The sequence below is a fragment of the Grampus griseus genome, assembly GCF_964374135.1.
Source record: "Grampus griseus genome assembly, chromosome: 12".
In the NCBI taxonomy this organism is placed as follows: domain Eukaryota; kingdom Metazoa; phylum Chordata; class Mammalia; order Artiodactyla; family Delphinidae; genus Grampus; species Grampus griseus.
In genome coordinates this window covers 11,499,071-11,511,713 of record NC_139006.1, presented here as the reverse complement: position 1 = coordinate 11,511,713, position 12,643 = coordinate 11,499,071, and the positions used below count along the sequence as shown (strand labels likewise).

General features: G+C 49.8%; 1 protein-coding gene across 1 annotated transcript in view; it reads right to left on the bottom strand.

Annotated features, from left to right (window-relative positions):
* Positions 1-12,643, bottom strand: part of KSR2 (kinase suppressor of ras 2) — a gene marked incomplete at both ends in the record, with an annotated part of 397,529 nt that overhangs the window by 65,523 nt on the left and 319,363 nt on the right. The window contains one exon of the mRNA XM_082668163.1: positions 7,241-7,409. Coding sequence (XP_082524289.1) covers positions 7,241-7,409 — 169 coding nt within the window. The remainder of the gene's footprint in view (positions 1-7,240; positions 7,410-12,643) is intronic.

Below are 12,643 nucleotides of genomic sequence, written 5' to 3'. Positions count from 1 at the left end.
CTCTGCTTCCGTCCCGACATCGCCTTCTACAGTCTTTGACCTTCTCATCTCGCTCTCATAAGGATCCTCGTGATTGCATTTCGAGTCCACCCAGATAATCCAGGGTAATCTTTCCACCTCAAGATCCTTAATTTAGTGACAGCTGCAAAGGTCTTTTTATCCGTATAAAGTAACATATTCACAGAACCCAGGATTAGAGCGTGGTCCTCTCTGGGGGACCATTATTCTGCCTACCACAGGCATTAATTAATTTCCATATTTAGGGAAAAATCATATAAAAGAAACTTCCTCAAATTCACTGCTTGTTCTCTTACAATTCAGTTTACTTCCAGTCTGTTCACTGGAGGCCAGTTGTTCTGGACATCCCCAAGGTTTCCAATGTTATCACTATTCCAGTAGGGTGGAGGGCCTGGACCAGGGAGTACAAGCGGTGTCAGGGGTGGGGGACAGGTCACACAGAGTTTTATATCCTCAAGTAAAGGCAGTGAGCAGGGATGGGATCAGATATGAGTCTGAGTTGGTGAATATACTTCCGGAAACAGTTCTACTCATTCAGCGACAAGCTGGTTCACCAAGAATTAGTAGTGGTTCCAAGCCTGGAGTCTGGAAGCTGATCCTGTCGGGCTGAATTCTTGTTCTTCCTTGAATGCTTATAAAAGCTTCAGCAACTCTCTCCAAGTCTCAGTTTCCAGATGTGTAAAATGGGGATAATAAAAATCTCTCCTTCATAGGGCTGAGCTCATCATGACATGAGATAAGAGGGCATAGAACGTGCAGAATCAGGATCAGCTGCGATGCATAAGCCCATCTCTTTCTAAGCTCTCTTAACTAACAGATGAGAATGCTTTATAATTCATAGACAGTCAGATGGTTTCAAAGGGCGAAGTCATTAGCTGCCCCTGAGGGTGCAGTTGATTTATAAATTCCCCCTGGGATGGACAGCAAGTCCTGGCATCTCAGGATGCCAAGCACCTGGTTTGGTGCCTTGCACCCCGTGGGTAAGCTGCTCACGTTTGTTCAATTACTCAACTCTCTTTTAGCACAGCAATTCCCAAATACCTCAGCTAGCTGGAATTGAAATGGATGCTTTTTTTTTTTTTTTTTTCGGTACGCGGGCCTCTCACTGCTGTGGCCTCTCCCGTTGCGGAGCACAGGCTCCGGACACACAGGCTCAGCGGCCATGGCTCACGGGCCCAGCCGCTCTGTGGCATGTGGGATCCTCCCGGACCGGGACACGAACCCGTGTCCCCTGCATCGGCAGGTGGACTCTCAACCACTGCGCCACCAGGGAAGCCCATGGATGCATTTTTGATTCTGGAAGATGAAGTGCCTGGGCTGGGAAGCAACTCATTCAAGGTTACAGAACAAAGCTTTAAAAGAAATCCAACCTCCATGATGTCAGGGATCTTTCTTCCATTAGATTACTTAGGTTTTTTCATTGCAGGCAGACACTTTGTTAGTCAACAAGGGGCTAAAATTAAAAGAAGAAAAACTACCTGGGATTGTCAAGAGACTTAGTTGATCTCTTCCCTCCCCAACTGGGACCGAGGATTCAGTGTCTGCAGAAGAGGTTAGCTGGCAGTTAAGTGTTCTTTTAAGGAGGCGGGGCTGGTGATGGAGAGAAGGCACCACTCTGAGACGGGACAGGTGTCAGGCAATGCGACACCTGGCAAAGGCCTCCACGCTCAGAGCCAACCTCTGCCTGGACCCCTTCAAGTGCCTGATAACAGCTCGGTCCTGACGGCCGAAAGGGAGAGAGTCTTGGCCAGAGGAGGAGGGAAAGGGCACTGTGAGTCCTGCCTGTTCTTCTTGCTGATGACGGACACCAGCGAGAAGCAGGTCCGAGGGGCAGCAGATGAACCCGAGTGGCTCCTGGCTCTCTGGCGTCAAAGACGACCCAGGAACTGGGAGGCTGCAGATGACCAGAGGTCAGAGAGACAAGCAGGCCACTTTGAAGGCTCTTCCACTCTGAAGCCCCCATTCCCTCCCTATGGGCTCCCCAGAGAGCAGCCTGAGTGGTCATCTGAAAGGAAGGATCTAGAAGGAAAGAAGAAAGATCAAAATATCCCCTGCCTAAACCTTGCAACGGCCTCTCCTTGTGTCTTAAATAAAATCTACATTCCTGCCAAGCCCTACAAGGCCCTACCAGGCTCAGCCCTGCAGCTCTGAGTCTTGCTTGGTGCCTTGTTTATGGCACTCCAGCCACCGGGACATTTTTTTCCCAGCTCTTTCCCGTGGCAGGGGCTTTGCATGTGTTCCCCTCTCTTTGCCTGGACAACTCCCCACCAGCCCTCTCTGGCCAGTCTTCAGAACTCAGCTGCCTCTGACCTTTCAACCTAAACTTGTTCTCTTCTTGAATTTGCTCATAGCACTGTTCTTTCCCTTCACAGCACTTATCACAACTTATAATCCTATTTTCATGTGGATGTTTGCTCGGCTAACACCTGTCTCTCCCACTAAGCTATAAACTCCATGAGAACAGAGACTGTGACAGGCAGAATGATGCCCTCTCCCCCACCCCCATCCCTAAGATGGCCATATCCTAGCCACTGGAACCCGTGAATATGTTACCTTACATGGCAAAAGGGACTTTGCAGATGTGAAGAAGTTAAGGATCTTGAGATGAGGAGATTATCCCGGATTCTCTGGGTGAACCCTAAACATAATCACAAGGGTCCTTACGAGAGGGAGGCAGGAGGATCCAAGTCAGAGAGAATCACAGGAGATGTGATAACAGAGGCAGAGGCTGCAGTGATGCGAGGCCATGAGCAAAGGAATGCAGGCAGCCTCTAGAAGCCGGGAAAAGGCAAGGAAATGGATTCCTTCCTAGAACCTCCAAAAGAAACCAGCTCCGCAAACTCCTTGATTTTGAGACCAGTGAAACTGATTTTGGACTTCTGACCTCCATAACCATAAGATACTAAATTTCTGCTGCTTTAAGCCTCTAAGCTCGTGGTGATTTGCTACAGCAGCAACGGCAAACTTTTACAGGGCATTTCTGGTTTGTGCCTTGCCCCATACGTGGTGCCTTGTACAGTACCTGGTATGTAGTAGATGCTTAATAAATACCCGTTAAGGATATCGGAATGGATGAATGCAGTCTGAGGGCCAGAAGACAGTTTAAAGGAAAAAAAAAAAAAAAACAACTTGCAGCTCTGGGCAGTGCCTCAAGTCACTCGTTCACTCACTCATTCAGCAAACATCTTATCAGTGCCTTGAGCAGTGGGCACTGTGATGGGCTTTGGCCGCAGAGGGGTGGATGAAGCAGACTAGTTTCCTAGTCTCATGGAGCTGATGTTCTGAGGCAGGAGACAGACACTAAACATGGCACTAGATTACGCCCAAGAAGGAAGGCATTTGAACACTCCAGCCTCTAAAACCCACACGATAGTCCCTCACAAAGCCCCTTCATGTACCTTCCCACATCAAATGTCACACAAGCCTGCAAGTTAGACCCACTTTACAGATGAGAAACTGAGATCTAAACGGGGCCAGTGCCATACTCAAGGCCACAGAGGTGGGAAGGGGCAAATCTGGGATCCAAATGTAGCCCTCTTGACTCCATCCTACACTGTGCCATGTCCAACATAGCACCAGTCTTCTTAAGGGAGTGGCGGAAAACAAGGAGGTCCAGCCGACCAGCAGAGCACAATCGCAAATCCCACCAAGCCCGTGGGTGCCCTGAGGTTAGCAAATGAGCCAAATGGCCATTAACCGCACAGCCTGTTTTAGAGAAAGAATATTCTAGATCAATCAATGCCAGGGACATTTTTATGCCTAGGCATTAGCTTGAATAGTCTTCAGAAAACTCAACATCTGGCAGGCAACCAGGGCCAAAGCTCCTTTTCCCATCAACAGAGGCTCACAGTCTAGAGTATAACAGGTGACCAGGGCCTCGTATGAACAGAACAGATGCCTGTCACCCTGGGGGAATTTTGCGAAAACTGCCTAAGACAGAGGGAAGGTCTGGCGGCCCTTCTGGAGGGTCCTATTTTGTTTTCCCTGTCGACATTGCATTTTATTGTTATTATTCAATTATAAAACGGGTGCATATTCCTTGCTCTTATATACATTACAGAAGTGCATAAAAGAAAATTCCTTTTCTTAGAACACCTGCCATGAAGTCTTGCAGACATCTGTGTACATATACAAACATACATATACACACACACATTTAAACATACATATACAAATATATAAAACCATGTTACAATAAATAGGATGTTATTATACCCGTTGCTTTGCACATCACTTATTTTCCACTTAAAAGATATTGTGGATATCTTTCCATGTCAGGATATTTACAAAGAGCTACTCCATTCTTTTTAAGGGTGGCTGAGTATTTGGTTATATAGATATATTAGCGTATTCAAACACTCCCCTCCTGATGGGCATTTGGGTTGAGTCCAAATTTTTTACTGTTGCCATGAAATCCTTACATACAGATCCCCATGCCCTTTGCAAACATTTCTGTATATAAATTCTTAAAAGTGATTTTGCTGGTCCAAGGAATGTACATTTGAAACTTCGACAGTCAATGCTAAATTACCTAACCCCAAAGTTTAATTTGATTCTTACTCCCAATACCATGGTACATGGGGATTTCATCTTTATTTCCACAATTCTAGTTAGGCCCGGATTACTTACCACTGGTAGCCACGGTAATTTGCTATTCCTGTGTTTATCTAATAATAATGAAAATAGCTCACCTTTGTTGAGCTCTTTGACAAGACAGGTGCTCTGCTAAGCTCTGTACATATATGGTAACGCTTAGCCCTTCGAGGATTCTACAGAGTAGGTACTACCATTATCCCCGTTGTACAGACGAGGGAACAGAGGCACAGAGAGGCAAGCAGTTTGTTCAGCATCACACAGTTGTTAAGTGACGGAGCTGGGATTTGAACCCAAGCAGCCTGGCTCCAGAACCCACACTCTTAACTGCTGTTCTAAAGCGCCTTCCCCCAAAGGACCCCTTAGCCCACTCCCCAAAGAGGGTCAGGACAGTGTTGGGACCTGCCATGGAGCGGATGCAGATCCACTGGCAGGCGAGCACTGCAACTTGGCCAAGGCCCCTCCCTGGGGCTCTGACGGAAGGGACAAAGGAACAGATGGAACAGTGACCACCCCTGGTGAGTCAGGTCTCTTGTTTAAAGATGCCGGCAGTCTTCTGGAGATGAAAAGAGCTGTGGTGCTTTGAGGCGTGGTTCTCCCTTAAGAGGTTCTTTCCCGCCCCTGCTACCCTCACCCATAAACAAGTAGCAAACAGTTACTGGGAAAATAGCCCTAAGTGTGTGTCTTGGGTGGCAGGTGGTACAGCTCTAGGAAAGGACCCAGCCCCTCCCTCCAGAAATTGGGGGGTCATGGGGTGTCAAAGGGCCGTTTTTCCATTCCCCTCCTTCCAGAGAAGTGGCAATGGCTCGGGGTGCTGGTGGGAACCCTCAGTCTACGGAAATGCTGGGCAATTGTTGCCTTGTTGACTCGGGGGCACTTACTGACTCCCGTTATGGTCCTTGCTGGCTGCCAGGTGAGTGGCCCTCACACCACAGGTATGAGGCTGCCTCGGGCTTGGACTTAACCAAAAAATTTCCATGATGCAAGTTTTAAAACACACTCTATCCCTTTGGACACAGCCCAGATCAAAGCAGTGTGGGCAGGTGACTTGATCAGCTTGTCCTCAGTGGGTGGTTGTATCTGGGCGTTGTCCAGATGTGGGGTTGGGTCTTCGTTCGTTTCCCAGATATTCTCTCACGGCTGGTTAGGCTTGCAGGTGTGACTTGTGGCTACAGACCTGGGATATTTTCCCCCTGCGTGAAGCTCGCTGGCTCAGGAGGAAATCAGCTCCTAGCCCAGCACTGTCTGGTGGAACTTTCTGCAATGGTGGGAAATGCTCTATACCTGTGCTGTCCAGTATGGCAGCCACTAACCACATGTGGCTTGCAAGCATTGAAATGTGGCTAGTGTGACTGAGGAATTAAAATTTTAATTATATTTAATTTTAATTCATTTAATTTTTAATTTACTTATTTTATTTATTTATTTTTGGCTGCAGTGGGTCTTCGTTGCTGCGTGCGGTCTTTGGTGAGTGGGGACTTCTCTTCGTTGCAGTGCGCGGCCTTCTCGTTACAGTGGCTTCTCTTGTGGAGCACAGGCTCTAGGCGCACAGGCTTCAGTAGTTGTGGCACGCAGGCTCAGTAGTTGTGGCTCGGGGGCTCTAGAGCACAGGCTCAGTAGTTGTGGTGCACAGGCTTAGTTGCTCCACGGCATGTGAGATCTCCCCGGACCAGGGCTCGAACCCGTGTCCCCTGCATTGGCAGGTGGATTCTTCACCACTGCGCCACCAGGGAAGCCCTAATTAGTTTAAATTTAAACAGCCATGCATGACTAGTGGGTACCATGTTGAACAACACAGACCTAGACTTTGCTCCCAACTGGCCAAGCCAGACCTCATCCCGCCAGCCTCTGTCTTGACGTCAGCTATGATGCTGCCAATATGGCTGAACTGGAAATGTCCTTGGGGCCCTAGAACGGCAAGTGGGCTGGGCCGGGCCCCGGAAGGGGTAGGAAGACTCTTAGGTCTGGCCTGCCTAGGAGCAGAGAGAGAGCCCTTTCTTAAGTCCGAGAAGCCAAATCATCACATGACGGCCTCTCCACCATCTCACAGCCCAGCACATAGTCTCAGGTCAGCAGCCGAGTGCCCTGGAGTTTGTGAGCTGGAAGACCCTCTGGGTCCTCTCGTCCACCTATATCCTTTCAGAGATGAGAAAACTGAAGTCAGAGGTCACAGGTCAGGGACATGAGAGAGCTGGATACGGAATATCGGACGCCAGCCCGCTCATTCAGAGCCCTGTCCTGATGTCTGGGGTAGGACTCAGAATGCAGCCCTGTTGCCAGTTTCAACTGATTTAGCTCATAAGACAACGGCCAGCTCCAGAGACAATGGCTCCCCCTGTGACTCAGACTTAGGTGGAGACCCTGGGTTGCTGCTTCCCAAAAGACTGAGTCTCTAAGAATCCCTTTACCTCTCTGAGCCTCTGTTTCCTCATCTGTAAAATGGAGCTGATTGTACTTACGTTATGGCTACTCTAAAGATCAAATAAGGTAATATGTAGCAACTGCCCTGCATATGGTAAGACTCAATCCATATGCTCCCAGCTCATTGCCTTTATGCATGGACTAGTCCGGAAATGGCTCTGGCACGAACCCAGAGCTCCCCCCTGTAGCTTCCCAAGCATGGAGGTACCTGGCAGGTTGAGGTTCTTCTGCTGCCTTGTGCACTGCGGAGAAGGGTGTAGGGGAGAAGGCGGCGTGGCACTGGGAGGGAGCGGGGGCGCTGGCGAGGAGGGCGTGGAGGACGTTGTGGACGAGGGATTGCTGCTAGAGTCTGGCTGGTAAGGAACAGGGATATGGTCCTGCAGGAAGAAAGTAGGGCAGGGGGCAGGGGCCGACAGAGAGGCAGAGACACAGCAGTGAGAGTGGGTTGCACAGGAAGAGACCCCACCCTAGCATCCACAGCATCTCTTCCGTTTTCCTCAACCACCAGATCCTTCCAAAGTCCCCCCACCTGCTTCATCATCCCCACCAGGTTGCATCCAGCTGCGGATGGGACAGCTTCTGGGGTCAAATTCCTGCCCACTGCTTGGAGCCCGGACTGAAAGGTTACCACATAATGAAAGCTATGTAGGTGACAGTCACGCTCCCTGCGCCTCTTTGATTTTGGAAAGTCCCACGCAGAGGTGCCCAGAGTGTTCTTCCCATCCTAACGCCTTGCATCCTGAGTGTTTATTAAAGAATCAACAGCCTGACAGCTCAAGAGAGAGTGTGAGAGCAAGCCTGCAGCAACTTCCCTCGCATCTCAGTTGGAACCAGCAATGCCTCTTCCGGCCCTTGAAACTGCTCTAAAGTCAAGAGGAAGATAGAATCCGTGTGTGCACCCTCAGAATGGCGCTGGTCAGGGATTTTGAAATGAGATCATCCTGGATTTGGGCGTGGGGGGCATTAAATCCAATGTCAAGTGTCCTTATAAGAAACAGAAAAGGACAGACACACAGAGGAAAAGGCGATTTGATGACAGGGGTAGACAGGAGACTGATGCTTCTAGAAGCCAAGAAATGCCAAGGATTGCTGGAGCCACCGAAAGTAAGGAGAGAGGCATGGAATGGATTCTCCCTCAGAGTCTCCAGAAAGAACCAACCCTGCCGACACCTCGATCTCAGACTTCTGCACTCCAGACTGTGAGAGAACGTCTTTTGTCTTAGCTAATCAGTTTGTGGTAATTTGTCTCAGCTACCCAGCATCCCCAGCAAACTCTTACAAGCAGAAACCAGAGTGAGGCAAAGGCAGATTCAAAATCCCATGGCCACCTCTTCCCCCCGCATCCTGAACAAAATGCTTAACCTCGCCATTCCTCAGTTTTGCCCTCTGTAAAATGGGAATAACACTAGCAAACCTCAGCATCCCAGAAAAGGGGTTCCTGCCTCTCAAAGCCTGCAGAGATAAGAGCTCTCCGGGGAACCTTAATCTGTTCACTCACAGGACATGGATCACTTGGTCCCTGCATTACTCAGAGGCCCACCGTTCAGCTTGGCTCCAGGTGCCCAAGGATGGTTTTGTGTGATCTGGTTATTAGTCAACAGGTGTGCTTACCTGCCAAACTCCAGAGCTGGTGTGGCAAACACCAACCAGCATATGAGGGCGGGGAGTGTGGGGTGGGGAACGGACATTCCCCATCTGGATGCCCAGTGGCATCCCGTGCTCAACCGGTGCTGTGCACGTCCCCCTCCCAGAGTCCACCCCACTCCCACGCGGTCACACTGCCTCCACATCAGTGACTTCCCCTCTGGGAGCTTCAGTCTCTCCCTGTCCTTCATGTGGGCGAAGAACACTCACTGTGTGTGGATCTGTTGCGAAGTTTAACTAAGGTCATGTATGTACCTACGCCCTGAGCACTGCGCTGAGGCACTTTGCTATCAACAAACGGTAGCGATTATATTGATGACGGCGTTTACTCTTGCAATTAAGCTTTTTATTTGAGATAACTGCAGATTTGCATGTAGTTCCAGGAAATAATAGAGGGATCCCATGCATTCTTACTTAGTTTTTTCCAAGGATAACATCTTGCAGAACTATGGTACAATATCATGACCCGGACACTGAATCGATACAGTCAAGATACAGAACAGTTCCACCCCCAGAAGGGGCCCTCGTGTTGCCCTTTTCTAACCACACCCACTGCCCCCTCTCTCCTCACCACCCCTCCCTCCCATCTTTTATCCCTGGCACCGCTACCCTATTCTCCATTGCTATAATTTCGTCATTTCAAGAATGTTCTATAAATTGAATCCTATAGTATGTAACCTTTTGGGATTGGCTTTTTCCACTCAGAACAGTTCTCTGGAGAGTCATCCAAGTTATTGCATGCATCGATGGACTGTTCCTTTTTATTGCTGAGTGGTATTTCATGGTGTGGATGTACCACAGTTTATTTGATCAACCGTCCATTGAAGGACAGCTAGGTTGTTATCCTCTGTGGCTCTTGTGGATCAAACTCCTACAAACATTCCTTGGACAAAGTACTCCTGATTCCAGGCAAGGTCATGCTTTGGTTCATTCCAGCCACCTTCCACGCAAGACCCCCTTGGAGGTAATTCTGATCTGATTTTAGTAGAAAGGCATCAGGAAGCCAGCCTTCTCATTCTATCCTAATTTATCTAATGGTAACTAAATTTTAATGGCAATGGACATGTTAGTATAAGGAGTAATATGACAGTGACATGTAGGCTAAGATTTATGTGGTTGGGCTGTGAAGGCCCCATACAGCCCAATGGGGCACAGGAGGTTTTTAAAGGAAGTTAGGGACTGTTCGTGTCAGTAGAGGGACAAGGGGAAATGAAGGTCAGGCATCTATCCATCCTATCAACACTCTTCTTTGAACTTCTACTCACAGATTGGCAAATTTCAAGATGTTTCCATAGACGCTCTGCAAAAAGTCATTATATCAGTTAAAAAAAGTATAAAGGTTTGTACTAAAAACAGCATCCCGTTAGGAGGAACTGGCATATAGACTGTGCTCCAACGACACAGCATGTTTGATGAAAACGTTGGTCCACGATGTACACATTCAGGCTTGACCTGGGCTTACGTCACTTCCTCTTCTCTCATCCCTACAATGACTGCCTTAGTTGCATCAAATGGTCGGTCCACAGTTCCCAACGCAAACCAGGCTATTTCACATCTCCAAGGCTTGGGACATGTTGTTATTTCTACTTGGAATATCTGCCCCGCCTTGTCCAGTCTGCCTGGAAGATGCCTATTCTTTCCTCAAAGCCCAGCTCAGACCGGCCCTCCTCTGAGAAGTTCCCCTGACCTCCCACTCCACCAGGTCAGCACATTGCTCGCTCCTGGTTCCAGCCCTCCTGGTACTAGCCCTGCCTGGTACTAGCTCGCTCCTGGTACTAGCTCGCTCCTGGTTCCAGCCCTCCTGGTACTAGCCCTGCCTGGTGCTAGCTCACTTCTGGTACTAGCCCTGCCTGGTACTAGCTCACTCCTGGTACTAGCGCTGCCTGGTACTAGCTCGCTCCTGGTTCCAGCCCTCTTGGTACTAGCCCCGCCTGGTACTAGCTCACTTCTGGTACTAGCCCTGCCTGGTACTAGCTCACTTCTGGTACTAGCCCTGCCTGGTTCCAGCCCTCCTGGTACTAGCCGTGCCTGGTACTAGCTCGCTCCTGGTACTAGCGCTGCCTGGTACTAGCTCACTCCTGGTACTAGCCCTGCCTGGTACTAGCTCACTCCTGGTACTAGCCCTGCCTGGTGCTAGCTCACTTCTGGTACTAGCCCTGCCTGGTACTAGCTCGCTCCTGGTTCCAGCCCTCCTGGTACTAGCCCTGCCTGGTACTAGCTCACTTCTGGTACTAGCTCTGCCTGGTACTAGCTCGCTCCTGGTTCCAGCCCTCCTGGTACTAGCCCTGCCTGGTACTAGCTCACTCCTGGTACTAGCCCTGCCTGGTACTAGCTCGCTCCTGGTACTAGCGCTGCCTGGTACTAGCTCGCTCCTGGTACTAGCCCTGCCTGGTACTAGCTCGCTCCTGGTACTAGCGCTGCCTGGTACTAGCTCGCTCCTGGTTCCAGCCCTCCTGGTACTAGCCCTGCCTGGTACTAGCTCACTCCTGGTACTAGCCCTGCCTGGTACTAGCTCGCTCCTGGTACTAGCGCTGCCTGGTACTAGCTCGCTCCTGGTACTAGCGCTGCCTGGTACTAGCTCGCTCCTGGTACTAGCGCTGCCTGGTACTAGCTCGCTCCTGGTACTAGCGCTGCCTGGTACTAGCTCGCTCCTGGTACTAGCGCTGCCTGGTACTAGCTCGCTCCTGGTACTAGCGCTGCCTGGTACTAGCTCGCTCCTGGTACTGGCCCCAGCTTCCGTTGATACTTCAACACAGTCACTTCTCGGCTTACTTATCTGTCTCATCCTCGAGGCTAGAAGCTCCCTATTCTCAGAACTTAGCAATATGCCAGGAACAGTGTGGTCCCTCGAAAAATGTGTGATAGAGGAAGGAACAAAGAAAGAAATGAAGAGAGGGAGGGAGAAGGAGAAGGAGAGAGGGAAGGAGGAAAAGGTTTATCTCCTCGTACGAGACAGTGTCTTATTCATCTTGGCATCTGCAGAACTTAGCACAGAAACAAAAACATAGGAGGTGGCTAATAAATGTGATATGAATCAATGAATGGAAAGGAAGGAGGGATGGAAGGAGAGATGAAGGGAGGGAGGGAAGCAGGAGCTGCTCTTATGAAGGAAACAGTTATGGCAGGAATTCAGTCTTTCTCACGTCCGAGGCTCAGGGCTGATGTGAATCACCAGCATCGGCAAAGAGAAAGCTGCATGTGGTGCCCACGTTGCCCAGCAGAACTGCTGAACAGGATGGGAAATTCCTTCCTCGGGCCAGACCCAGACCTGTGCCCCAATGGGAGCAGCAGCTGGAGGTTGTCTTCCAGCAGAGGGAAACTCAAACTCTACCTGATCATGAAGGGCAGGACTAATGGCATAATTTCTCTTTCTGAGTGCAGTTTAGATGTGGAAACATCCTTCAGAGACCATCCAGTCCCACCCCTTTGTGCTACAGATGGGGACGCCGAGACACAGAGATGGGATGTGACTTGCTGGAGTCATACAGAGGGTTAGTGGCCCAGGTCCCTATCTCCAGCCCAGAAGCAGAAACAGAAGGTCGAACCAAGTAATAAGAAACTCGCATCTGACTCTGAGAATCAAACAGAAGCATGTTCACCTCCCAGGTTCCCCCTTCACCCAGCTGTGCACTGATTTGAACATGCCAATGATAGTAACTCTCTCTCCCGTGGTCCCCACCCTCCAACCCAACAGACTCTCCTAAACAGCCATCCTTGTCTTGTGACTGCCATAGCCCACTCCCAACTCAAGACCATAGGTCAGGGCGTCATGACAGCTGGTCAGTGACCTATGGTGTGGAATAAACAGAGCAGGGCCAAGAGGAAGAACAGTGGAAAGCAGAGCAAAGGTGGAGCAGAGATGAGGTTCCCGGGAACAGAAGAGCCACGACAGGCCAGAAAACAAACGGGCTGAGGTTACAGGGAGTAGGAAGTCTACGGCCACAGAAGCAGTGATGGAGACAAAAGA